The sequence below is a fragment of the Anopheles gambiae genome, chromosome 3 (genome assembly GCF_943734735.2).
Source record: "Anopheles gambiae chromosome 3, idAnoGambNW_F1_1, whole genome shotgun sequence".
Lineage (NCBI taxonomy): Eukaryota > Metazoa > Arthropoda > Insecta > Diptera > Culicidae > Anopheles > Anopheles gambiae.
In genome coordinates, this window is record NC_064602.1 from 31,024,465 (window position 1) to 31,049,788 (window position 25,324).

Consider the following 25,324-nt stretch of genomic DNA (forward strand, 5'->3'; position numbering starts at 1 on the left):
AACCACAAGATGCCGACACCTTGAGGAATTTTACCGGTTGCGACAGGTTGGAAAGCAACACACGCGCGCACAGCTAATGATGGCAATTATTGATTTTTCGCCGCTTTTGTCCTTGAAAGTGGCAGATGGGTTTTTGTTGTAAAAGGTTACTTTGTGGGTGAAATAGCTGACGGTGAGACCATGGGATGGAACAAAATTTAAAAATTATCTTTGATCAAATACAAGCATGTTATAGGGAAGCTTTGGCAAGCGCTGGTAAGTGCCCTAAAGGCATGGAAGCCTTGGCTTACAGCATCCTAAGCCATCTATTACTTCGATAAGAAATTACAAGCAAGGTTATTTCCGGTTGAAGTTTTACAACACTTAAAAAAATGGCCGAATTGATGAAGCTCCCTCGCGCAAGCAACCAAACCTACCGACCGAAAAACCAATGAAAAGAAACAATCTTTTAAAAATCGAAAGAAACTTTTCCATTTACAAAACAGCTTCCTTGCTGCTACGCTCCTCCCCTGGTCAGCACACCAAAGAGCTTTGGGCGCTCGAAACTGCACGAAAGCATCCCACATAATCTTCCCAGGCTAGGGGCTCGTACAACACTTCATTCACCAGCGTCCGGCGCATTGGCGCACCGGCGAAAGGAGGAAGCGGCCAAAGGTTTACAGAAACTCCTGTTCGGGGGATTCACTTTGAGCCTTTCGGAACCGGAGGATCCGGTTCGCAAAGGAAACACACTCTTGCAAAGCCCTGCCGGTATGGTGTAGCGTTTGTTTTGCTTTACCCAATCCCCCCATGAACACTCTATCCCTCTGGCACTCTGGCTCCTCAATCATTGGCTAGTTTGTTTCTGTGTGTTGCACTGTTCGCATTCATGCTTGCTTCGGGTGAGGCGCGCGTGGAAGAAAAACCAAGGAAAAGGATTGGCCAAACCCATCAAATCCCAAAACCGTACCGAAATGAAGTTAATTCACATCCCAACGCGCGCTTCGACCGGCTTTGGAGGGTAGGAGGCACCGAATGCTTAGAATTGTGTGTGTGTGTTCATTCTTTCCGGTCGGCCGAAGCTTTTCCGTAGAATTTCACGGCCGGGGGTTTATTGATCCAACGCAAAAATTCCGGCAAGCCGAGCTTATCCCTTCAAACGTACGAGCTGCAGACGGTTTCCTTGGTGGACCTTTATTTCCTTTTTGCTCGCATTGTTGTAAAACCGGTACAGTAAATGTGCTGCGTTCGAGGAATTTATTTGTGGAAAAGATGTGTGCGTTTTTTTTGCTCTCTCTCCTTTGTTAAGTCAGCTAAGAAAGATGAACATAATGGAATATGTTTCATAAAACATGTGAGATTAGATGCCATTCTTTTGTTGGCGATTACGTTCGAAAAAAAGGTATCAATCACAATACGCTGTCAATGGTAAACTTTTTTCCTAAATTTTTAAAATAAAATTTGTCATTAAAAAAAGCCTCATCTCTTTAAAGAATGCCTTCCTTGCCAGGCAAGTAACAATTTAATCCTCACGATACAGCTGTCCTTAAAGGCGTCTGAGTCTGGGTTGTGCTCGTCGACTTACTCTTTGTGCCTGTGCTTGGTGCTGTCACTCTTCGCCAAATGTTCAATCAATCGCGCATATCTCGCCGAGACCGATTCTCGTTACACGGTTACAATGAACCGTGGCTCTTCCCGTTCGTTTTCTTTTAAAGATATTTCATCCCCCAAATCCCATCAACCAGACGCCTGCCGCGCCCTTGCGTAGCGTTCCAAAATCAAATACAACGGATATTCTAGATCCCGCGGCCCGTCAGAATCCTAAACCAAGGGTTGCGTGTAAACTGGGCTTTGCAGGCAGGTCCCACCGACGTGTCCCCTCGATGATGGATGGATGTTGCGTTGGCTTCATTGATCTGTGCGTGTGTGGGTGTGTGGTTTTTTCGCACAAAATGCTCCCCAAGGGACACTCTTGGCAAGCAAGTCGATTGTAAAGCTCGAAACGAAATGGATTTGTTTGCCGGTGAACCGGTTTTTCTGGTTGGTTAAGCCTACGACGATGCTTCTTACTGGGAAAGATGGCATGTTTGAGATTGCGGGAATGGGTATGTTAATCAAATTGGTTCAAAGTTTTCACACAAGTCAATCAATGTGTAATAAATAGAGTAAAGTATGCTGATTTATAACGTCTTAGCGATAAAACGATAGGAAATTTAAGTATTTTTTATTGAAAGACGCTAAAAACGTGTTTTATTAAATGTTATTATTACAGCATTTAAACTCAAAACTCTAATAATGTAGCAATTTGCAATCCAAATTGTTATGATTGAAGAGATGTCAGGCGTTAGCTGCAGAGCCGACGAAAGTTTTGCCTGAAAGTATGCAACCGTTTGCACAATGGATAACGCCTGACATTATGCAATTTACATAACTCAACTATCTGCGTGAATATTACTTTCTGCAAAATAAGACAGGGTAATCCCCTTTTTGCAACGTGCATTACCAATTGTAAATGATTCTATGAATAAATAAATACACAGTTTTGATCACATATTCGATTTCAGTTTTAAAAACTTCACAGTATAAGCTCCATGTTTCAACTCCTATCAACGTTTCTATTTTTTTCATCAATAACCCATCGATTCATAAAAATAAAGGAAAGCCACGCGATTAAACGCTTTGCGAATACCCATTTCGCGCGCACGGCTCTGCCTCCATCGGTGCGGCTTTATTGCGATATCGGCAATTTCAATCTCTTTCCGATGAAGCGCTATCACTGGCTTCCGGAAATCCTCCCATTTCCATCAGCGCCAAATTCGTGCAGCACAGACAAACGGGATTTTCAGCGAAACTGTTGCGTTTGAGGCGAGGGCCCCCGGGCAGAAGCCAATTTTAACCTGGGCAGCACCTGGGACATGAGTTTTATCACCGCTCGACGCTGCTCGAGCGGTGCAGTAGCGAGGAAAAAAGGCTTCATTCTCCGGAACGAGATTAAACTGACTTGCTGGCGTGATGGAGACTACGGTGGCCGGGTTGGAGAAGCCTGTTCAAACTGGGCATATTGTTTCAATATGCCTGTCGTTCTGTGTGGGTGCAGCCGGGGCCACCGATCAAAAGATCACCGGGAAGATATCAATATTTGATCCATCGTTAGGGCGCCTCACGTTCGGCGGGGCGAAACATTCACTTAACACGTACGTATGATTATTGCACGCGATCGATTCGTGGCCCCTTTTCTCGTTCGGCAAGGCAATAAAAACAGGCAGCTGCTTCCTTTTAGCCCAGACGCACTCTTAAACATTTCAGCAGTAAAAGATAAGCCACATCGTCGAGAAAGGATCTTTACGCATTCGGCAGGTTTATGCCCATCGAAACATTAGCACGTAAGCACTTTCCAGCTTATTTAGGGGTGGGGGTGCTGGTTTAGGGGTGGGGGTGCGCTCACTATGTGCCTGCAGTTTTGGTCGCACAATGCCATCGTGACAAAAGGAATGAGGGGGCCTTCGGTAATTGAATTTTGTTCCCGTAGTCCAACAATAATGGGACTTCATTAGAGACCAGACCGTTGCATTTCGGGTGGTTTTAATTTTTCAGTTCCAACTAGCCCGAGGAGCCTGAGCCCATACATACAAACACGTACCGACCATGGGTTGGGGTTGTTTTGTCGCAAAAGAGGCATAGAGGCTTGCTGTGGCGTACCTTTCAACATAAAATAGAGCGCTGTTTGGGAGCGTGTTTGATAAATATTTAAGATTTGGGGATTTTGTTATCGCTCTTTTTTGGCGCACATGAACTATAGGCAACGGCCCCATGTGCAATGGTGATTTGTTTAAAAATTCAATACACTTTAAAATTGCAAAAAGGGCCGCTTCAAGCCTCACAGCTCTTAAATGAAATGCCATGAATTTAAAAATATATATCCTGATAGTGACAGTTTAAGCTCCAAGCTCCGTACAAACAAGTCCCCAGGAAAGAATGTCTGCATTTAATTGGGTGTTTTTCAAACATCGAAATCCGCTTTGCCGAAGATGACAAAAACAAACAAACATAATGAAACCTCTTAAAGAACAAAACGGCAAGTCAAACAAACGATTGAAGAGGGCCCTCTTCCTATGCAAGGTCGAAGGATTATAACCCATGTCCGGACCAGACAGCAACCCAAGGTAAAGGTAAAAAATAATGATAAAGCTCTTAAGGAAAAGCATTCGTTTTGGGTACATTCTATGTGTGGATTGCAGAATTGAAAGCATTTTAAAAATATCAACAACTACTAATGGGCGTTAGTGTTATTATACTGATTAGAAAACGGCTTGTATACAACTGGATTTTTTGCTGCAATAATTATAGATACAAATTGGAATTCTACCCGTTTATTTTCAGAGTTAGTAATGTATGCAATCTGCAAGACATCATCCTGTAGTTATGCAAAGGTCGGATCAGTACCATCTTATTTAGACCAATAATTTGTTACAGTGTGAACAATAATATGTTTTCACAGCGTGCCATTTCGTCTGGAGTAATAACAAGATAATCGCAAAAACGACCCATAAAGAAATAGTCACGCCGATGCTCCATCATCTAATTACGACACAAACAATGTAAAAAGTTTAATCTGACACTGTCCAGTTTCGAAAAGTCGAAAACTCATTCTTTTTATATCATTTCGTTGCTCGTGCAGAACGGTCATCGCCATTCCCTTCTTTCTGCGACATAAAACTACAATTTTTAAGATGCGCCCTTTCACACACTTTTCACCAAGATGCCGATCGCTCTCGACGTTGGGTCATCGCATACTTTCGCCCGATCGATAGTTGCAGGTGTTTGGTGAAAGTTGCCCACTCTTGCCTGCAACTTTGGGTCACTTCAACGTGGCTGCTGGCGAATGGAGAAACTTTTTCGAAATGATAAATTGACACCGGACACCTTCGCTTCAGTCCGTAGCCGTATCGTGGCGTACGGCAGTGTGGTGGTCCCGGCGTTGAACAGTTCCAATATCCTTTCGTTCGTGTTTCACGTGTGTTTCAAATATCAATGGGACCCCCTCTCGGTACCTCAGCCTGCACCGGTAAGCAGGACTAACAGTTCGCTCATTGCCGTTGACAGCATTAGGGCAGCAAAGGTCACCGTTTCTTGCTGGCAGCTGCGTTTTATGACCCAGTTGATAGTGTGTCCGGCACAAAGGAGCAGCATTATTGGAAGCTGGGTTTTACTGCACGTGCTATACGGTAAATCTTAAAGAGAATTGTAGATAGAACAAGCTTGCAATCAACTGTAATATTTACTGGTTGAGTATTTCAAATAATTTTTGGACCTATTTGATATAAATTTCTTATGATGGTGACACAATAAGATGCTGACACAAGATTTTCCAACAAACTTCCTTCCCAAACTGAACACGAAAACAATCTTGTTGCTAACAATTTTCACATTCCATTTTTCCGATACAAGCTATAGAATCACAAAACATCATTTTAAAACTTATAATGCAGACCGTTTGCTCCACCTCTTCACTTCTATGCACTTTTATTGCACACAGCACAACACTGTAGCTTCATATCCAATTATAACAATTCCCACAGAAATCGTCAGTTCCAGCACGCGTTTCCACGACTAGAACCAAGTGGCACTTGACGCGAGCCCGTGCTCAGCATCGCACGAGATGTAGAAATTAACTGGCAGTCCTGCAGCGGGCACGGCATTCCAGTAGGCCGTACGGGGCGCACAAGGAAACGACTTCCTCCTCGCGCTACCAAAGCAACAGCGAGTCGTGTCGAGCGTGAGCGGGAAACACTGATCCTGCCCCGAGCGAAACGGAACGGGCCAGATCGAAAGAGGACGAACACTTGAGGAATGAGCACGAGCACATTGAAGCCCGCTCAGCTGAAATCCACCATCATCAACATCATCGTCAGGAGTCGTCATCGTTGCACGCTGAGAGGGTAGTGATGGAGGCAATTCGAACCTCTCCGACTGCCGTGTTTATCATCGGGAGAGCGGGAGAACATGTCGTAGCAATGAAATGGGAGAGAAAATCATTATTTCCCCCCATAATCGACCAACAAAATAGCGCGCCATTTTATGAGCTTTCCGCATGCGGTCAGGGTTGCTTCGTTTCGTCGACTGTGAGTGCCTTTTCCCCTCCGAGTGACTGTGGATGAGTTACCGTATTGCGAGAGCTTTAAGGAGAGGAAGCTTAAGTAAACAATAAACACGAGCTTTTACACATGCTTGGCAGGCAGCGTTGTTTTGGTTTTTCCTTTCAAGAGTTCATTCACCACCCCCAGCCGGTCAAGTCGATGATAGGACGAACGTTTGACCATGATGATGATGTGGAGAATGCTTTAAGTCGTTAAGTTTTCATTCTGTACACACAAACACTACGCCCCAAATCAAACAGTGGCCGGATATTAGTCCGTCTCGCCTGACCGAACCAGTCGGAATAGGTTCGGCCATTGCCAGACAAAGTGATAATGGCTATTTTATTGCACCGTGAACTATTACTGTGCCGCCCTTTTTTCCTTCCCTACTTACATACCCAAAACGGCAAAATTGCAGTGCACGCTGATCGCTGAGATAGTGTTGTTCGTATAATGGGAACTCGGCGGTACACATAAAAAGTAATGGAAAATTATGCACGATTGTTATCGCAAATACGCAACCAGCAAGGCTGTGCGGTGCGGCAGTAGCCCACGATAGTGGTTTTATTTACTTCGGCCGCCATTGGGCTGATGGATCAATATGCTTTAAGCGTGTGGATGAGGGATAAATCGAGTAGCGATTGCGTTATTTACCAGATGGGTGTTTTTTTTGTGGTTGTAATTTGGTTGGAGAACAAAACAGAAATTTGATCAGTTCTGATGAAATAAGTCCATGGAAAAGCATACCCAATGAGTTTTTATCTTAAAACTAAAAAGCTAAAAAGCTTGGCAGAAAAAGCGCCTCAAAGTATGCAATAGTTGAAACAAAAGATGCATTATAATGCTGCAATGGAACAGTACTGAACAGAACTGATAATAGTCCATTCGAACATACAAATATCCATTTAAAACGTTTTTCCAAACTCAATTACAATAAGTTTCAAAATACATCGTCATAATGTCCACTGCATGAAATCACCAAGAAGAAAAAAAATCATCGTTGAAAATCCGAAACAAATAAAGATACCCAATATAACGATTGCAATAAAGATTATGGCGCTGATTCGTTCTCTGGCGGGTCTGTATACGAAATAATAGCAAACATTTTTTCCACCAGCCACTGTACCCACTTCCATCAGCCCACAGAAACAACATCACGGGGTAAATAAAAGTCCAAGCTATTTTTCAACAGGAATCAATTTTCCTTCCGCTGCCCTCGCTCCGGCCAAAAAGGAAGATATCACCCACAGAACGTGCCCGCCGTTGCTGCGTTCGGAAATCGGAAACCAACCAGGCAACTAGGAAAGAATGGAAAATGTTGCGAAAATAATATTACACCGGTTTTTGCTGGACCATCCGGACCATGGTTGGACAAAGGGGAGCTGTTCGGACCGCGCTCAGGTATCTTATCATTGATTCAAACCCAGCAAAAGGATTCGATTTGTCATTTGGTTTCTTGCGACAAGTTTGTCATTTTTATTTTCCCTCCCTGCTTGGGTTGGGCTCAATCCAAGAAGCAAGAAGGAAGCAACAATAAAAACAAAAAACACAGGAAACGTCTTGAACGGCAAGGTATTCTTGGGGTCCGTTTGCTTGCTTGCTGCTTCGCTGCAGGTTCTTATTCGCACCAATCCAGAAAGGACAGATCGGACGTCTTCGTTATGGGGCTACTATTTATCATTCTTTCAGTGCGATAGGTAGCGAAGCAGGTAGTTGTTCATGGTCTGTTTTTTCTTGTCTACTTCTGCATAGCTGCTTCGCAGCATTCGCATTATGTATCCTTTTCCGGTTCCCTTCATATTTCTTATGTCACATTGCACATGGTTTCATGGATCCAGCAGTAAACCATTTCCTTAGTAACGCATCATGATTCATGTTTTTTCTTGGTCGTTTAAAGTCAGCTATGATATATGTTAACCCCTTTTTACTCCTCGTTTAGTCCCGTGCGCCTTTCACACTGGGTCAGACGCTTTCGGTAGAGTGTCGTACCAGTTTTCAGGTGAACTGGACGGATTCAGGTAAATGTGAAAAATGACTTCCGCTTTACAAAATGATCGTACGCATTATTCATCGTGTGTCATCCGTTTGCCGAGGAATTTGCTTCGTTCGTTGGAAGTGGGCAAAGGGAATTTCACTTCCTGTAGTAAAGAGTCATACGTTTTGTAATATGAGCTCTGAAGAAACAAACCACTCGTTCGCCAAATTACCCTTATTGTTTGGGTGTTCTTGTGATAAAGAAGTGCAGCATGAAAAATAGCGCCAAAAGTCGCCTTTCCACTTTTACCTGAACTTTATGTTGGGTTTTGCAATTTAGCCTCAAAACAGCATGTAAACCCCTTTGCAACCGCAAATGTGCTACAAAATAAAAACCCACAATTTATTAGTTTCGTTTACGATCAATTACGATACTTTGTTTCACCGCTATCCCGTTTCTGATTTGAGAAGTTCGTTTTTCTTTCCTTTAACACTCTGCGTTCCTAGTACAGATTGTTCGATAACCGAGGGCAGAGTTCCTGTTTCAAAAAGTAACCACAGCCCAAGATTTTATTACCAATTCTGGGTAAGAAACGGGTAAAGCCATCATAACAGTGGTAAAGTAAAAGTAGCTAAACCCCCGCCTAGAACAGTAGCAAAGCGTCTCAGCACCAAATCACAGTACAAAGCGCACCGAACTGATCGAACCAAAGTTGCAATGCACACACACACACAACACAACTATCCCGCATTTGCCGGGTATATTGTATTGTCATTTCCGTCCACAGGAAAATCAACGGTATGTTGTTTGGAAAGTTTTTCCGCTTCAATCGCCCTTCCTTTGCTGTGCAATGGAAGTTCTGTGCACGGGAAGCACAACGCTTCCCCGTTCCCCACATTGGGCAGCAAACTTTTCCACCCCCTTCCCGGGCTGAGAAGAAAGTAAAGGACATTTTCTACCGCGTGAAAAAGCTTTGGCAAAACCTGTGAACGATGTTTATGATCAAAGTTTTAGTCAACAGTATCGGCTCGGCCGTGACAGAGCAGGATATATCCGGATGCCAGGGAACGGGTTCGAGGCTTTCAATGCCAGCGCCCGAGAATCAAGCTCGAGCTCGAGAGGAAGGAAATTATTTTTTGTCCCATTGCCGCCCGCTGTCTGCCTCCGCAAGGTCCAATTTTACGATCCGATCGACACCGGAACCGTTGTTGGAAAAGTTTATTGCTTTACCGAACCGTGGACCGGTTGGACCGGACCGGTTTTTGCGGTATTGTTTTGAGGGGCTGTGGCAGAACGTGCGGCAGATTTTCTATTACACTGCGCGCTACCAGCCGTGTTGTTTTGCTTCGAGCTTAGAACACTAACTAGAACTGCAGCCGTAGCGCATAGGGGGGCGAGGGTTCAAAGTTTTCCGATCCGGTTGCTCCACCGGATGCCAGCCTGAAGAAACGTGAGATGGAAAATGTCAACAGCTTGCCGGCTGCTGCAGTGAAGCGCTAGATACGGCTTTGCGGCTGCTGCAGAATACCAAACAATGGTGTCGCCTTGCTCCGTGTTCCAATCAGCAGTGCAGTTGGTGCTCGTTCGAACAAACCCAGAAACCCTGGGTTTCTCATTTTCCATTTCGATGTAAATGGTAAGAGTAAGAGATGAAATGAAAATTGCAAATGTACAAACACACGGCACCGTTCTCATTTGTTTGTGTATCATAGTGACCGATTGCTATCAGCGAAGCTCGGTAATAGAAAAACAGTGGTCCGAGTGATGTGCCCTGGCAGTGACCACTGCTTGCCCTGTGCCTTTTCTATCATGAATGAGGTTCTTGTTGCACCACTGCAATGATCATGCTCAATACTGCTGCTGGGTGAAGTGTAATGTGGAAACCGTTTACTGTACTTTTGCTGATATTTACGTTTGATTGCTGGTAGAAAGTGGCAGAATGAGCTCTAACCTTTGAAGACCAACTATCATCTCAGCCGAGTGAAAGATGAGAAGTCAAACTGAAGTAAAATATCGTTTTTTGTGTTTTAAATGCAGTGAAATATCGTCTGTTTGCTTTGTACTTAGAAACGCCTAAAAGTATGCAAACAGTACGACGCATACATCGTATTAAAGTACTTCCCTCTGCTTACTGCTTCGGTCCGATGGCAATCCTCTCGAGAGGTAAGTATTCTTTCTCGCCAATAATAACACTCAATGAAGCCGAATAATCCCCTGCTAATCCTCAGCTTACATGTTTATGAACATAAATGTTATCCACTACACACCCCCAAGACGATAATCGCTTAATGCGTCTTTGCGTGGCAGCCTAACGTGTTCATGAGACACTTTTTATCGACCGCACAAGGGTGCTGGCCGCCTGAGAGCTCATTCTTTCTTCGAGTAAGTAGTTACAAAACAACAAATCCTACTCCTACGCCGTCCTATTAAGTACTTACAGATGTTTTCCGTTCCGTGCGCTGGATGCTAAAGGAAGTTTCATTGAGTGTTGAGTAGGGGAAGAAATCTACCGGGGCCACCGGGAGTCTGCGTCTCACGTTCCAATTTTCATTCGCAACCGTTTATGCCTAATCATTCATGGCATTGAATCCTCTTTTACGGCACCTCATGACATTACAGCTTACGCACGTTCTCCGCAAAACACACGCTTCGCGTTGTTTGGAATATTTTCTTGCACGTCACTTCTGGTAAGAGGACGGTTTCCGAAGCGAAGGATAAAAAAGGAATCGTTAAAACGAGATTGTATTTGCTGTCATCCTCCACACACTGCCAACCTTTCAAGTGAAAGCTCGAAATTGACTACGTATCCCAACGGGAGAGGGGGCGGGACGGGTCTATCAATTGGATGATGATCGGAGGAGTAGGAGCTCTTCCCCGAAACTATGGAACCATATTTTATCGACATGGCCGCACCATCATGGACAGCGTGCGCGTGTGATACCTTTGTGTCGGCGTGTGGTGTCCGTAGCCGTGCATCGCGTTTCTTCACTGTCACGGTGCGAGAATGTTAATGGACAAGCAATTGAACCTTCGGCACGTGATGTCTATCGTCTATTGCCCTGCTCTTGTCCCGCGCTTGTTCGATGTGTGTGTGCGATATTTCTTCCGAACCATAAAGCTCATAAATGAGTGTCGTGGAAGTAGTGTCTATTGGTCTGTTGGTGTTGCCCAACGGCAGGTCATTTAAGATAAGTCAGGCTTTTCACCATAAATAGACAAAAAAAGTGTGAGGTGTCATTTTCGGTGCCCTCTAAGCTACTATTCCTAGTGAATGGAGGTCTTTATTAACTTCTCAACATCTTCACACCTCTTTAAAATGGCAAAAGGATGCTGTATAATTGGAAATTGTTTCATGACGTTCTAAACAAAGTAGTTGTAGTGACTTAAACACACAATTATAAACGACATATCTAACTGATAACATGTTATACTAATATCCGCCCCAAAGTATGCAAATCCCAAAGCAATGTGCTCCTTTTAGTACACTCATATACAGATTGCAGACTTTGAGGCGAATAGTAAATAACAAATCATTTTAATAAATCATGAGCCTACAATTCATAGTGCCAGTGCATTTCTTAGCAATAAAGTAGCAATAAAAATCACCTTACTACAACCAACGATACCCATCGTTCGCCGACCCGTACGACATACTGTGCTTTAGCCCAACTCTATTCAACGCAAAAACCTGACCTGGGTTCAAACGGGCTCCGGCCTCAAAAAGGCCTCACACACTGCCGCAATGCTTTTGCAACGGCTTTCAGCGCAAAAATGGGACGACAAATAAATTGACAAAGGCATCCTTGCTATCCGTAACCGGCAGCGGCCACATTGGGTAACGTAAATTTACAGGGTTTCCCACGATTTATTGGTCAGTTCCCATGATTTTTTGGTGCGTTCCCACGATTTTTTGGTTGTATCCCATAGATTTTTGGTTCGATCCTATAATTTATTGGTATTTTCCGATTGGATATCAATACAATTAGACCAAAAAATTCTGGGAAACGACCAAAAAATCGTGGGAACGCACCAAAAAAATATGGGAATCCACCAAAAATTGATGGGAACCAACCAATATATCGTGGGAAACCCTGTAATATGCCAAACAAAGTGCGATACAGGGAAACTCGACCAAAAAACCCACTCGACGCCATCTTAACAACCTTGCTGGACAGGGAAAAGATAGGAAGAGGGGGTGTAATATGGTCTGATGATCGATAAGTTAAACAAGATTGGACCTGAATGGGAGTCGACGTGATTCCCTTTTTTCTTGGGTGTAAGGTTGGTGAGACCAATTTTGTTGGGCCTTTTGTGAATGGGACGAAAGTGAATGGCGAGGCAATGTGACCAGCCGGTGTACCTACGTGGCTTGTTAATACTGGCTGAGTAGCCTTCACAAGTGCTTTCCGGGGGAGGACAGCTTCCACACACGGGTCGAAAATCTGCTAGGTTCATCAAGAATGCGAGTTATGCTGAAGAATCTTGAACGGGGAAAGCGGAAAACGGCCTCTTTAAGCGGCTGTGTTTGAAGACAGAGAGGAATGGAATTTTATTGCAATTTAAAACACATAAAATAAACTCGTCACTGCATATCTTACTACGTTAATCTTTTCACTTGAACAATTCTTAAACAATAGCCAGTTCATGGAACCATTGAATGCGCAACAAAACAAACAGTGTGCAATAAAAACACATCACACGGTTGAAAGTTATTTCAATTCGTGCCCAATTTGTAAGACCATCTCAGCCGGTTTCAATCCAACACATTGTTACAACTTTCAGCCATTTCAAGTTTTCCCGAAAGCCATGAATTATAGTCAAACCCATGTTACTTTTCTGCACCGTCTCTCGTGTCAGCTTTCCTTTGCCCGTGCAAGAAAGGGGCGGGGTGCAAAAGTTTCCTGCTTGGCGTAGGAGCAAAAAGCCAGTACGCGTACCGGGTGCCGCAACAATTCAAATAAATGCCCGCCTCTTTACCTCATTCAAGCACGAGTCGTAACGACGGAAAGAATTAGACGTTCCGTTCATTTTTTTTCTTTCCGTGTATAAGATCCCCCGCTAGATGGTGTAAAACTTTTAAAGTTATAATAAAAAAGAAAGAAAAACAAACAACCAAAAATCATCAACAATACAGCGCCACAATAAGGGGGAACATCTGCGTTCACCCGTCACCACAAAACAAGTCAAAAATTGGGAAAAGAAAGCGACAAAAAATAATGTTAAGCAAAAAACTTTGTTACCATCTCTATCGCAATACGTCGGGCTGGCCCTGAGTTGGACTGTTGTTTACTTATGATGACGGCCATTCATGTGCTTTGTATGTGTCACAGGACTTGGCCGACTGCAATGAGATTTTAATATTCTGCTGCTTTTGAAGACTGCTGTCGTTCGGCCGGATGATAAAACCATCTTTGGGAATGGCGGAGTGATAACGATGATGAAAGTGTCCATTTTCAATTTTCCCCAAATAATAGCCAGCCAGTAGTAAGGAAACCCACCGCCTTTTCCCGTGTATTTCCTTTCCTTTTGTAGGTAGAATTTTGTCGTGAACCCCGGGGCTGCAATCGTTTACCCTCAAATTACTGACGTCGCAAAACTGAGGGAAAATGGTCTTGCACAGTACGTTTTCACCGTGGCTTTTTGCGTGCAACCCAGCTCAAACATTGAATTTTAAGTCTCGCTTGATTATTCAACGGCCAGTGCTTGCAGTGCTTCGTTTGTGTTCGTCCGTCACGCAAGTGCTTTTCAATCAAGGGAATATTGAATAAATTATGAATTCTATATTTCACTGTTTGCTTGTGGGTAGTCGAGAGGCTAATTGCTTTTTTTGCAAATAGTAATATTCCATTTATGTAACCGGTGTGACGAATGCCATGTAGGACAATATACTGTATAATTTTCAAAATGTCAAAAAGCTTACAAGTTTGTAAGCATGAGAAAATCAATAATTAATACATTTAATCATATTACACTCTCATGCGCCAAAAAGTATGCAAATCCCAGCACATTGCATGATTGAACGTAATTTGCTATGTGGATTGCATACTTTTAGGCAGTCAAAATCTAAACAATCACATTTAACGCATAAAACGTGTGAATAAAGCTTCCGCAATCTCCCGCCAATATTCTTCTTCTTCTTCTTTGGCTCAACAACCGTTGGCGGTCAAGGCCTGCCTGTACCCACTTGTGGGCTTGTCTTTCAGTGACTAATTGATTCCCCCCCATAGCAGGATAGTCAATCCTACGTATGGCGGCACGGTCTATTTAGGGATCGAACCCATGACGGGCATGTTGTTAAGTCGTACGAGTTGACGACTGTACTACGAGACCGGCTCAATTACGTTGCGTTATTTGTGAGACAAAACTACGTTTAAGATGTACGATGCTTTTAATCATATTAAAATATCAAATCAATTGGAAACATTTTTCTAAATATAAATAAATTCTAAATGTTGGGTGATAACCCAACAAAACCATAGCAAAAGCTTCCATGCTCTCCCTCAACCGAACGACCGATTGGTTTTCGTGCTCACAAACAAAAAAGCGCATCTCTCCGGCTGTTCTGAAATGAAATTCCACTGCCAATCAGGGCCATGGGGGAAAGTTTGCAGATAAATGAAATTAAATAAATCTTGCTCGGACTTGCAGTGGCTGTGTCCATACTGCGGTAAATGAGCGAAACCGCATACTATTAGGATCATCTACGATAGCTTTTCCTTTCTTTCCTACCCCACTGGTACACACTTGCTGACGGGGTTTGTTCAACAAATCCAAACGGGGTAGGGAAAGGGGACGACGGTTTCTGTGAATTGATTATGGATTGGAATGCTTCAATCATTGCAGTGCTTTCTCCCGGCCGCTCACCATATTTATGCTGGCAACGGACCGATCGTTCTTATCAACCATCCAGAAAAGGGTAGCGGGATGAGAATATTCCCTTGCGTAGCGCGCAAATGGATCTCATTTTTCTCTGTTCGCAGAAAAGGGGAAAACTAGCAGCTCGAGCGTCCCGTAATCAATTTAACTGGTTTTTGGGGGTGGTGGTCTGGTGCTGTTTTTTCGATACATTTAGCACCGCAGAAAATAAATCTCCTTAAAGGGAAGTAGAACAAAGATGTAATCAAAAAACAAAGGTTATGGAACAGGCGCTCAATCTTAGTATTTGTAAGCAAAGATCATAACGCATCGGTATTCCCTATCAAAGAGATTATAAGACGTTGCTACGCTTGCACCCTCTCCCTCAGTTATGTCGCTTTATCATTGTGCTCATAAATATTCAAACGAGTTGATTGAAATACTAAACTCAATTGGTGTTGGGAGCATCTCGGGTCGGCCCTTTTTTCCAGCTAAACCAGTTTCTAGATTATAACATTATCATGCATCGTGATTGAAAATTACAATAAATCACGAAAGATTATAAACATAAACATTCGCGCGCCATCCCGCACCGGTGGTTGGTGATTTGATTTCTGCCGCTGCTGCGCGCGTGTAGCTGAAATTAGAAACCCATTAATCATCTCACGCGTCACCCGGCATCGTGCATCCCAACGGCTGCCATTAGCATCGGCGTCATCTTTATCGGCATCCTTATCGACACCATTACCATCTTGGCCGCTTTAAAGCACAGCCGCTCGGTGGAACCGTACCTTTTGCTTTGTCCTACGCTTTCATCGCTTTTCTTAGCAAATGCTAATCAGATCTACCTTTTTGCTGCTTCCTCTTCCCGCAGACGATCAAAGCGCAGCGCAGCGTTCGGCTCAATTGGGTGGTACAGATAGCAGAAAGTAAGCACCACTACCACCACTGCAAAATCATGAATGATAGATCTAACACAAACGACCACCACCGTTAACGAATTGGCGAGTGATCAAATCATCAAACCGAACGCAATTTGAAGAAATGGTACGAGACCTTTTTTTAGTACCTTTTTTTGTTGTTTTTTTTCCTTCCTTCAATGGGACCGCTTTTCGTCACTGGAAAGTGTCTTGACCGACGCGTCATTCATCAAACCACACCCCGGGCTTCGAGGGAGAGGGGAGGGGGGGAGTGTTGACGGCGGGACAGTTATCTTTTGCAGAGATTTATGAAAATGTTTGACACTCCGGTACCAAAATCTTTTCGGTGCCATCAATGAGATGGAAGGAATGGTACAGCAAAAAAAGCAAAAGAAACTTATCTGCAGGCAAAAAGTTGAGCTTGGAGTGTGTCCTTTGGATGGCTTTTTTGCAAATATTTTTCGAGGGTTTCTTTTTCACTAGAATGCTCATTATTTTTGTGGTTTATGTTTCCATTTATTCGTATACTGCGAGAATAATTTTTCAGTTGCTAGGTGAAGCAAATTAAACCAATATTTTTTTTTGGCATTTTGCTTCCCTTCAAAGTCATTTCGGAACTTAATATCTGAATGGGGAATTAATTGACAAGAAGTAAGGATGCATTTGTTGCGTTTCATTTCATGCCTACCTTGAACGGATCACGATCGTGCTGCGTTTGGTTGATGTACATGGAAGTCCGCCGGCCGACAATTGACCGACAGCCGATGGAGCTGCTCCGGCGTCCAAACCGATCCGCCGTCACTTGAAGCATTTTGGGAGCTTTATTGAACCTTTGATGTGTTTTTGTTACACCAGCAGCACTACACTATTATACTCTTTGCACCACTAAACAAAAATTAAAATATTAATAATTATTTTTTAAATTTCTTCCTCACACTGAACTTTACGGTATCAACATTCACTTGCATTCAATTTATTCACAAACCGTAAAAAACAGCATATTTCAAACACTCTCTTGACACCAGGTAATCCACCGCTAAGCTCACACGATGCTTTGTTTTCCTACCCGTTCTGAAAAGAAACCAAAACGGCACCGAGGTGAGACATAGACAACAGCAACAGTAAATGTATTGTAATCGATTGAGATCTATTCCTTCGGCACAGTGTCGCAGCGTATGCTCCATTCTCGTTTTCCATCCTAACGGCAAACGCCGAAGGACATGCGTCAACGAAACTGGAAACAAATCACCGAACAAGCCACCGCAAAAGTAGTCGCGTCGGTGGAAAATGGAAACACGGACACATTTTCCAATTCCATTCCGCCTCCCTAGCAACCCGAAGCGGAGTTGAGTGGGAGTTGATGAATTTCCATTGAATAATGTTTAATCGAATAGTTGATTTTGAGGTTTCTGTACACTGATCCTCGCCCAGTAACGTCGGTAACGAACGACGAATCCGATTACTTCGGACCGCAAAAGCAGCGAACGGTGAGTTTGTTGTGTGCCCGTTTCCTCCCTCTCCCTTGCCAGTACATTTGCACCATTTGTAGGCAGTTATTCATGGTGCGGGAGCGTGTACTGGCTGCGTGTTTTCATATTGTTTTCCGCTTTCCTTTTCTGGGCGCGTTCTCCCTACCCTAACGCTCCTCCCCCCGAACAGGCTCCTTATTTTCCTCTCCGTTACACACGGTGGGAAGAATGTTCGAGAGAAATCATCGCAAACCATTGTACAAGTGGCGGAAAACCATCAATTCGGATATCCGGATAAAGCGACCGGTTTTTGCCAAAAGGTAAAACCGCAAAACATCGATGGGGAGATTTGGTTGGCTTGGCGTAACACAAAAGCGGCAGCAGCAGCAGCAGCTGTAACACAAAACAAAACAAAAATGAGCTTTCTGCACCCGCAGACAAGAGTGTGGTATTATTTTGGTCCTCCCCTGACCATTCTCCCCTTCCTCCCCCCACCCCTCCCGCATCGCAACAATCGAGATTGATGGCATGCCTTGTCATAGGTGAAACGACCGAAAATCCTGCCACCGAGCCGAGGTGGGCCTTCTCGGGCGGTAACGAGATTTTGCTGGCGTCTTCGCGCGCGCCGTCAGCCACAAATCGGAATTGATGGGTTGGTTGTGTGTGTATGTGTGTGTTTGTTTCTAACGAAAAGTGTATGATGCCTCACCACGGGAAAACCCGGCTTAAGGTTCGGTAGCAACGCAAAAGAGCTGCCGACAACGTATTTTCATTAATGCTAATGTGACGAAGCAACAAGACGAATACGGGGTCGGTGTTTTTTGGGTGGAGGATCGATCGGAAAGGGGTTATTCGATTCGGTAAACCATAAAAGTGGAAGATAAGAGGTACATACCCTTTTCTTTGTTTGTGGTAAGTTTGGCAAGAGAGAGACAGAGAGAGAGAGAGAGAGAGAGATAGAGACCAAGGGGCTATAATTTTAGAGTGCGTGTTAATACATTTTACAGAAAAGCTTTGTTTGGCCATGGCGTGGGCCATCGTTTTGATGGGAAAATTTAACCTCGGAATTGCTCGGAAGCGCTAGCAACCGAGGGTAATGAGATGATCGAGCGGTAAAAGCTGATGTTAGAGAAGATTTGACCGGAATGCGATAAATTACTCGTAATAGGAAAATATTGCAATGCCATTAGAGGGAATTTAGGCGCTTTGCAAGGAAACACCAGTTATTTTATCTTTCTGTCCAATAGTGTTTGGAACCTGTACTCTGACTGCCATTTTTTTCTTGAGAAATTTATCACTAAATAATCATCATATTATCATGCTTTTACAGGGTTTTTGAGGATTATATAGACATGTTGAGCGATTTGTAGTTTTGTTCAGGCATATAATAGACTCTTTCACCGAGATATAGTATTGTTGGGAAGTAGGCGTTGACATATTAGAGTTGACTATACTGTAGAGCTGGCACTTTCGTACCCTTTGGACTGCAGCTTGACTCATTCTCATTGGTAGGTAAACAAACGGTTTTCGAAAATATATGCCCGTTTCAACTAACTTATTTATGACGATTCAACTAACTTGTATTGTACAATGATTATTTGCTTTTAGGAATGAATTTACATTTAAGAATGAAAATTTTAACGCTGCGGCACAGGGTATAAACAAAACAAATGACAACACTACAACATCACCGAACATGTCAACTTCTACTTTACAACAATGCTATATCCCGCTGAAAGAGTCTTTTATATGCCTGAACAAAACTACAACTCGCTGAACATGTCTATATAATCCCCAAAAACCTTGTATGTACGCACAATTTTTCGCTAAGTTTATATATTCTATATTGAGCGTACTAAAATTACTTACTTATAAACATCTAATTTATAATATTTGTTTATAAACCTCTTTCAAACATAACAGAAAATAATTTTTCAACTAATTGATGTGTAATGTGTTCGTTTTGTTAATTAATAAAAATAATGTTATTAAATAAGTGCATACATTTAGGCGCTTGCATCTACTAATGGCCCAAATCGATACAGGACCTTTGTCGCAATATGTCCTTCACAATACAGCTCAGTGTTAATTCATCAACAATGATGCAATAGGTACTAACCAGTCTACACACTTACATCGAAACTTAAAATTGCACTTACCAAACGTACAACTGATAGGTAAGCCATAAAGAAATAGTCCAAAAAGCCAAAAACGAGCTTGGTGTGATTTTTATCTCCCTTTCCCTATTGCTCATTTCCAGGAAAGCACTCACGCTGCACCTATTTGGCTTGTAAGATATATGGATGGATGGATAGATCGCTTGGAAAACATACACTCCCACGTGCATTGCGCGCTTACTGTCAGCTGCACGGCGAGGACACTTTATTTCCACCAGGCATCGTACGCTCCCAAATTCTTAGAATCACTAAAAAAACCCCGGTTGTTTCAAACTGTGCTTGTCTCGACAAACTTTCGTTTTTTTTTCTGTTTGAGTTGTATTTTACTTTCCCCCCGCATAGGTAACGCTTTTGAATGAACCCACTAGAGTATACAGGGTTTTTTGTGTGTCTATTGCTATCCCTTACCCTCGAAACTGTCCTCGATGGGTTTTTATGGTTTGTAAGAAAAAACGCAACCCGTTCCCAGCACGGGTTTCGTAAGCTACGAAATCTAGGAATAGGGAGAAGCAGAAAAAAAAGATACTCACACACAACCGGGAAGACACTTATCACCATCACAAGCTAAGCCATCACTGAGACACGATCGTAGACGGAAGTGTGAAAAATGTGTGTTTCCTTTCCATTTCGGTGCAACCGTAGCCTGTTCCCTGGCCTCATCCCCAGCTTCACCACGGTGAGGGCGTATTTTGCTCATCGCTCAGGGGAAAAGCTCGTTCACCAACACACGCTACGCCAAGACAAGACACGTCCCACTGTCTTATGCAAAGAAATCCCCAACCATTCCTTTTCCAGCCACACCGCTGCTTGATCGCGCTGCGGTAAGGCGTGAAATATTTTATGCAACCAGCAATGCTTGTACGCGTGGATGGCGATATCCCCGTATGCTACCAGAGCGCAGTCGGTAGTATGAAAACGTTCGCAGAACCGATTGTTTGCACGAGAGACCGAACCGCCGAACCGAACCGACGATGTTTGCATAGCGAATGAAGTGTTAAATTATAAACCCATTACGAGGAGAAGTGCTTCACCGTTGTGCGCGGATGTAAATTGCGGTAAAACGGCATTGCTTCCATTGCGCTATCAATCGGATCTGGTGTGCTGGTTGGGTTGAGTGGGAGAGAGCATTTAGATCTTAAGCCACAAAAAAGCACCTCTCCACTTCAATTGGTTAGGAGAAGAGAGGCACAAAAACCATTCAAAATATTACAAATTAGGAGATAAAAGAATATGCGAATCCATTTTCTAGGAATCGTAAGCTTTTCATTGCAAGAGCCACCATTCATACAATCACCGGCACGAAGTACAATACGAACTGGCTGGTCGTTGATACGGTCTTACTGCTCTCCCTCGCTCTCTGTACATTGCAGCCCGTTGTAGCGCCCGAAATATCGTCCCGATTGCATGCTGTGAATTCGGTGGAAAAGTGCCAACCACGCACATTATTATTACTGCCACCCTTCCCGCAAACGATATCGGGTCCGGCCATCGTCTTGGCGCGAGACACCGTGAATGGTTTGCATAAAATTATCTACCCTTTTGTTCCCGCGCTCCTTCAAAGCTTTCCTTCTCTCTCGCTCTCTTGAAGCTCTCGTTATCTTCAGAACGTTTATGTTTGCCCACCCTCCGCTCTACGATGCCGTTTGCGTTTAGAAAATTAAGTTCTAAGAACGATGGTACACAAAAAAACACAAGACTTTCCCCCCAAGCCACCAAACCTTACCAAGCTTACTTTGCTGAGTCGACGGTTCTGCTCGGCCAGTGCGTGAAGATGAAGGCAACAAACCAATGCCCAATAAATATCCGATTCATTCCACTGGCCGCTGGAAGACTTGCTGGAATGCCGGCACAAGAGGTGGGGGGGGGGGGTTTGTAAAAGTATTCAAATTTCAACTTTTCAACCAGAGCTTTCGATGTTGACACTCCCGCACACAAACACCCACACCAGGCAGGCGCTGTATTCTTCACTTTATTCTGACCCAATGTCAATCGCAAACGAGTGGAAAATTGAGATGCCAGCTGGCCTCATTTACATTCAAATGGATTTGGCCTCTTTTTCGTTTTCCATTCATTCCTATTTTGTTTTTTCATGCTGCCTTTCCCTGTTTTATGTTATGCTCTGTCATGTTTCGCCCAAAGCAAATCATCGCGGACGGCTCTTCGCTCTCCCATAATTCTATGGTTTTGTACTTGATTTTTGAGCAGGTTTTTTGGGAAAATGTTAAGCCTTCACAATTCAAAACGCGCTGCTTGCATTGACACACAACCCGTGTGCCGTGGAAAAAGAGACACAGACAAGTGTTAAAAGGTTCGTGGTTTGGTGCGCGTTCAGCTGTAGCGAGTGCTTCGCTGCACATACACACACTTTCGTTTTCGATCTTTTTAAATGCGAAAAAATGGGGGGAAAATCTGATGAGACAAAAATCGATTAAATGTTACGCTTTTGTGTTGCCGCTGGGGTCAAACCAATTTCACTTTAGAGCTCTCGGGTGACCCCGAGAGCAGATTGGTGATTGATTTAAATTATCCATTCCTTTCATCACTTTCAGCGCTCAACCATTAGGCGACACTTTTCGAGATAGTGCGGGAGGGGGAAGCAATGGTATCGGATTTTTAATTATGGCACAGCATTACTCCACATTTTCGAAAATGAAATATTTAATCACACGAAACATCGGGATGGGGGAAAATACATTTATAAAACATACGAGCATTCAGCTATCGACTGAGAGAGGGAATTAAATGCTTGTAAATGACAACACTACAACAGTATCGGTGACAATTTTGACCAACATATTACAACTCTATAGCAGTACAAAGGAGGATAAATATGCAACAAATTAAAACCTTTTTTGAAACCACTCCGAAACCGTATCACTCACCAGCGTGTCCGTGCTAATTAACGGGCATTATTCTGTTTCATGCTACAACGCGCGTGCACCCAACCACGTGCACACACGCATGGAAAATGAGGGTCGCATGGAAAAAAAAGAACAAGGAAGCCCATCACAATGATTGAATCAATTGAATGTCATCGAACAAAACGTGCGTGCCGCTTTTTTTTTGCTCGAATTTAAAATTGAATATATTTTGCTGGCATGTCGTGTGTGTCGGCAGCGCTGCACCGGATTGCAATTTATGCATCGATCGCGCACCAAACCACCCCGGTGTACTACAACAAAACCCAATCTTCTTTCCACCGACTGGCTGCCGACACGATTGACAGGTTTCGGTTTTGGAGCTGGATGTAGATACGTGCTGCCCGGGATAGACAGTTCATTTAGCATGTATGTGGATGTGGCAACCACAAAACCGGTCACGAATCGTCGTACTTCCACCATTTCGAACGGTTGCTACCAAACTGTTCGTGGTTCGTTGCGGTTTTTATCGTTGGAATAATAAAACGGTTTTATCGCATCGCTCGGAACACATTGTGAAACAAAACGAGGGGTTAAAGGGGGATGCATAAATGATTGGCATATTTTCGACTGATTTGACCACAATCCCCCTTTTGTGACCCTGCCGTGGTTGCAGCTCTAGAAAACAGAAAACAATGCTCATGCGACCGGTACCGGATTAAAGTGAAATAGCCCTCGAGGGTGTGTTACTCTACACACAAACACACACAGACACGCACCCTGTGGAGTGGAGAGTGCAGCAAATGTTTGCTTGGAAAGTCGATGACAGAGCCATAATCCTTTCATCTTCTGGTGTTTTTTTTTGTTCAATCCTATTATTTCTTGTCTCCCGTCGGTACCGTAGCTTCCAAGCAATATGGTTCGGGAAATGAAGCATCTTCTCCTAGCACCATGGGAAAGGTAATCCTGGCAGCTGTGAGATTAATTTATAGCAATTTGTATTTTCAGATGAATTGTGGCAGTTTTTCTTCACTCGAGAGGATGCAAAACGTTTGCTCAAGGTTTTTTTTTTGCAGCAAAGGTTTACGGCCACAGTACGGTGCGATACAGTTTATGACGTTTTTGTTGGACCCTGGTGAGAAATTCGCTTCCCACTCCCGCTGGGACAAGACAAATGGTGCGTTGAAATTTGATTTTTGTTGTTAATATTGCGGCACGATCAGCGAGAGCATCGTGTTATGCTGAACAAAATTCACATCAGAAGACGTGAATTTGTATCTGCACGTGTAAGTTGATTCATGTTTCTATTTCAAACGCCTGAAACTATGCTATGATTGACAGAATCTGCCATAAACGCCCAAAAGTAGGCAAATTGCATGTTTTTATCTATTGAAAGTATCAACAACAAGCAAATTGCCTACATTTAGGCGCTTCACATGCAACCCACATCACAACGGGCCAAGACGTTCATATGTAGCTTATTTTTATTACATCACCGCAATCCACACACGCTAGCTTCCATATTAAAGTCATATTTTTCAGTCTCTAAATCAGCTTCAGCTGTTCTACCCCCCAGGGCGACCGCAACCCCTCCATGCATGAAGCTACATTCGTTTGCTTTTGCTATTAAAATAAATACACAAACCATCTGTCTCCTTTCCTCAGCCCTTAGTGGCCGCCATCGTTTCACCCAAAGGGAGAGAACAGCAAAAAATAAAAAGAAGCACAACCATCCGCAAGTAAAATATTGCAAATGGTCGTGATTGCCGGAAAGATGGTACCACTTCCGGCACGCGAAAACAATACCACAGGAAAAGCGAACGAGGCACAAAGCTACGGGAGTACAGCGAACGTACGCCACCGCACAAAGATTTGCCAGCGCATTACTATGTTACAAACGTTCTCACGCATAATGCTTTGCCCGCCGTGGCAGTAGTAGTGGCACTGCGTGTGCCGATAGCATACCGTACAGGCGCAGGAAGACGCATCGTAACGATCTCGAATGGTGTTATTCAAATGGTTGAGCAAAATAATAGCAAAAAAAATGCTCGCAGGAGTAAAAAGTGATATTGACGATGGTTAGAAAAAAAGAATCGTATCATCATGGTTTTGATGTTGTTTCATATTAATAAATTCTCACGAAACAGTAAATCGCACTGGGTTTGTAGAGAGTAGAGTGTGTACATATTCTACGCGCCAATGACATGTCAAGAGCATATTTGTTTGACTTTACATAATATTAAGCAAAATATATGGAAATATGCACAACACGATGGAGACGCCTGGTGATTTTCATATTGGTGACATTCTTCTTCTTCTTCTTTTTGGCTCAACAACCGTTGTCGGTCAAGGCCTGCCAGTACCACTTGTGGGGTTGGCTTTCAGTGACTTTTGGATTATCCCCCACAGCAGGATAGTCAGTCCTACGTATGGCGGCACGGTCTATTTGGGGCTTGAACCCATGACGGGCATGTTGTTAAGTCGTACAAGTTGACGGCTTTACCATGAGACCGGCTTAGATTGGTGACATTGGGATAATAATTTCCAGGGGACTAAAAGTAGTGAAAAGGCTTATGAAAAGAGCACCAAGATTAAGATCAACATTCGCCCAAGCTTTCTCATAAAATCAATTGCAACGTCACAACCGCGTCATGACTTTACACAATTTCATATCACTTAACGCCATAAAAAGTGTGACTTCTTGGAGTGGAAATTCTTTTAAAAAAAGCGTTTGAACCGAACCAAACTCAAGAACAAAAAACCGCAGAACCAGCACTCCGGCATGAATAATCGTTCGTTTGAACTGGCTGTGGCACTTTCATGCCGCGTTTTGTTGAATGGTAGCTATTTCACTACGGTTTGGTACTGTTTCTCGTGTACATCAGACGGTTACCACGCAGATCGACACCTTGCAGCACGAAAAGTAAAGCACCCGCAAAGCGAGTCGAAATGGC

At 43.5% G+C, this 25,324-nt stretch overlaps 1 protein-coding gene across 3 annotated transcripts in view; it reads right to left on the reverse strand.

The window, feature by feature from the left end:
* Positions 1-25,324, reverse strand: part of LOC1280269 (uncharacterized) — a 63,155-nt gene that overhangs the window by 25,698 nt on the left and 12,133 nt on the right. The window contains exons 2-3 of one of the 3 annotated variants that reach the window (XM_061657546.1): positions 16,852-16,937; positions 16,555-16,751 (exon numbers count right to left, since the gene is read on the reverse strand). In XM_061657546.1, the coding sequence (XP_061513530.1) occupies positions 16,555-16,677 (123 nt within the window). In that variant the 5' untranslated portion in view covers positions 16,678-16,751; positions 16,852-16,937. Of the gene's footprint in view, positions 1-5,470; positions 5,743-16,554; positions 16,752-16,851; positions 16,938-25,324 lie in introns of those variants that run through there. The other 2 variants (XM_061657548.1, XM_061657547.1) reach the window with 2 other exon arrangements.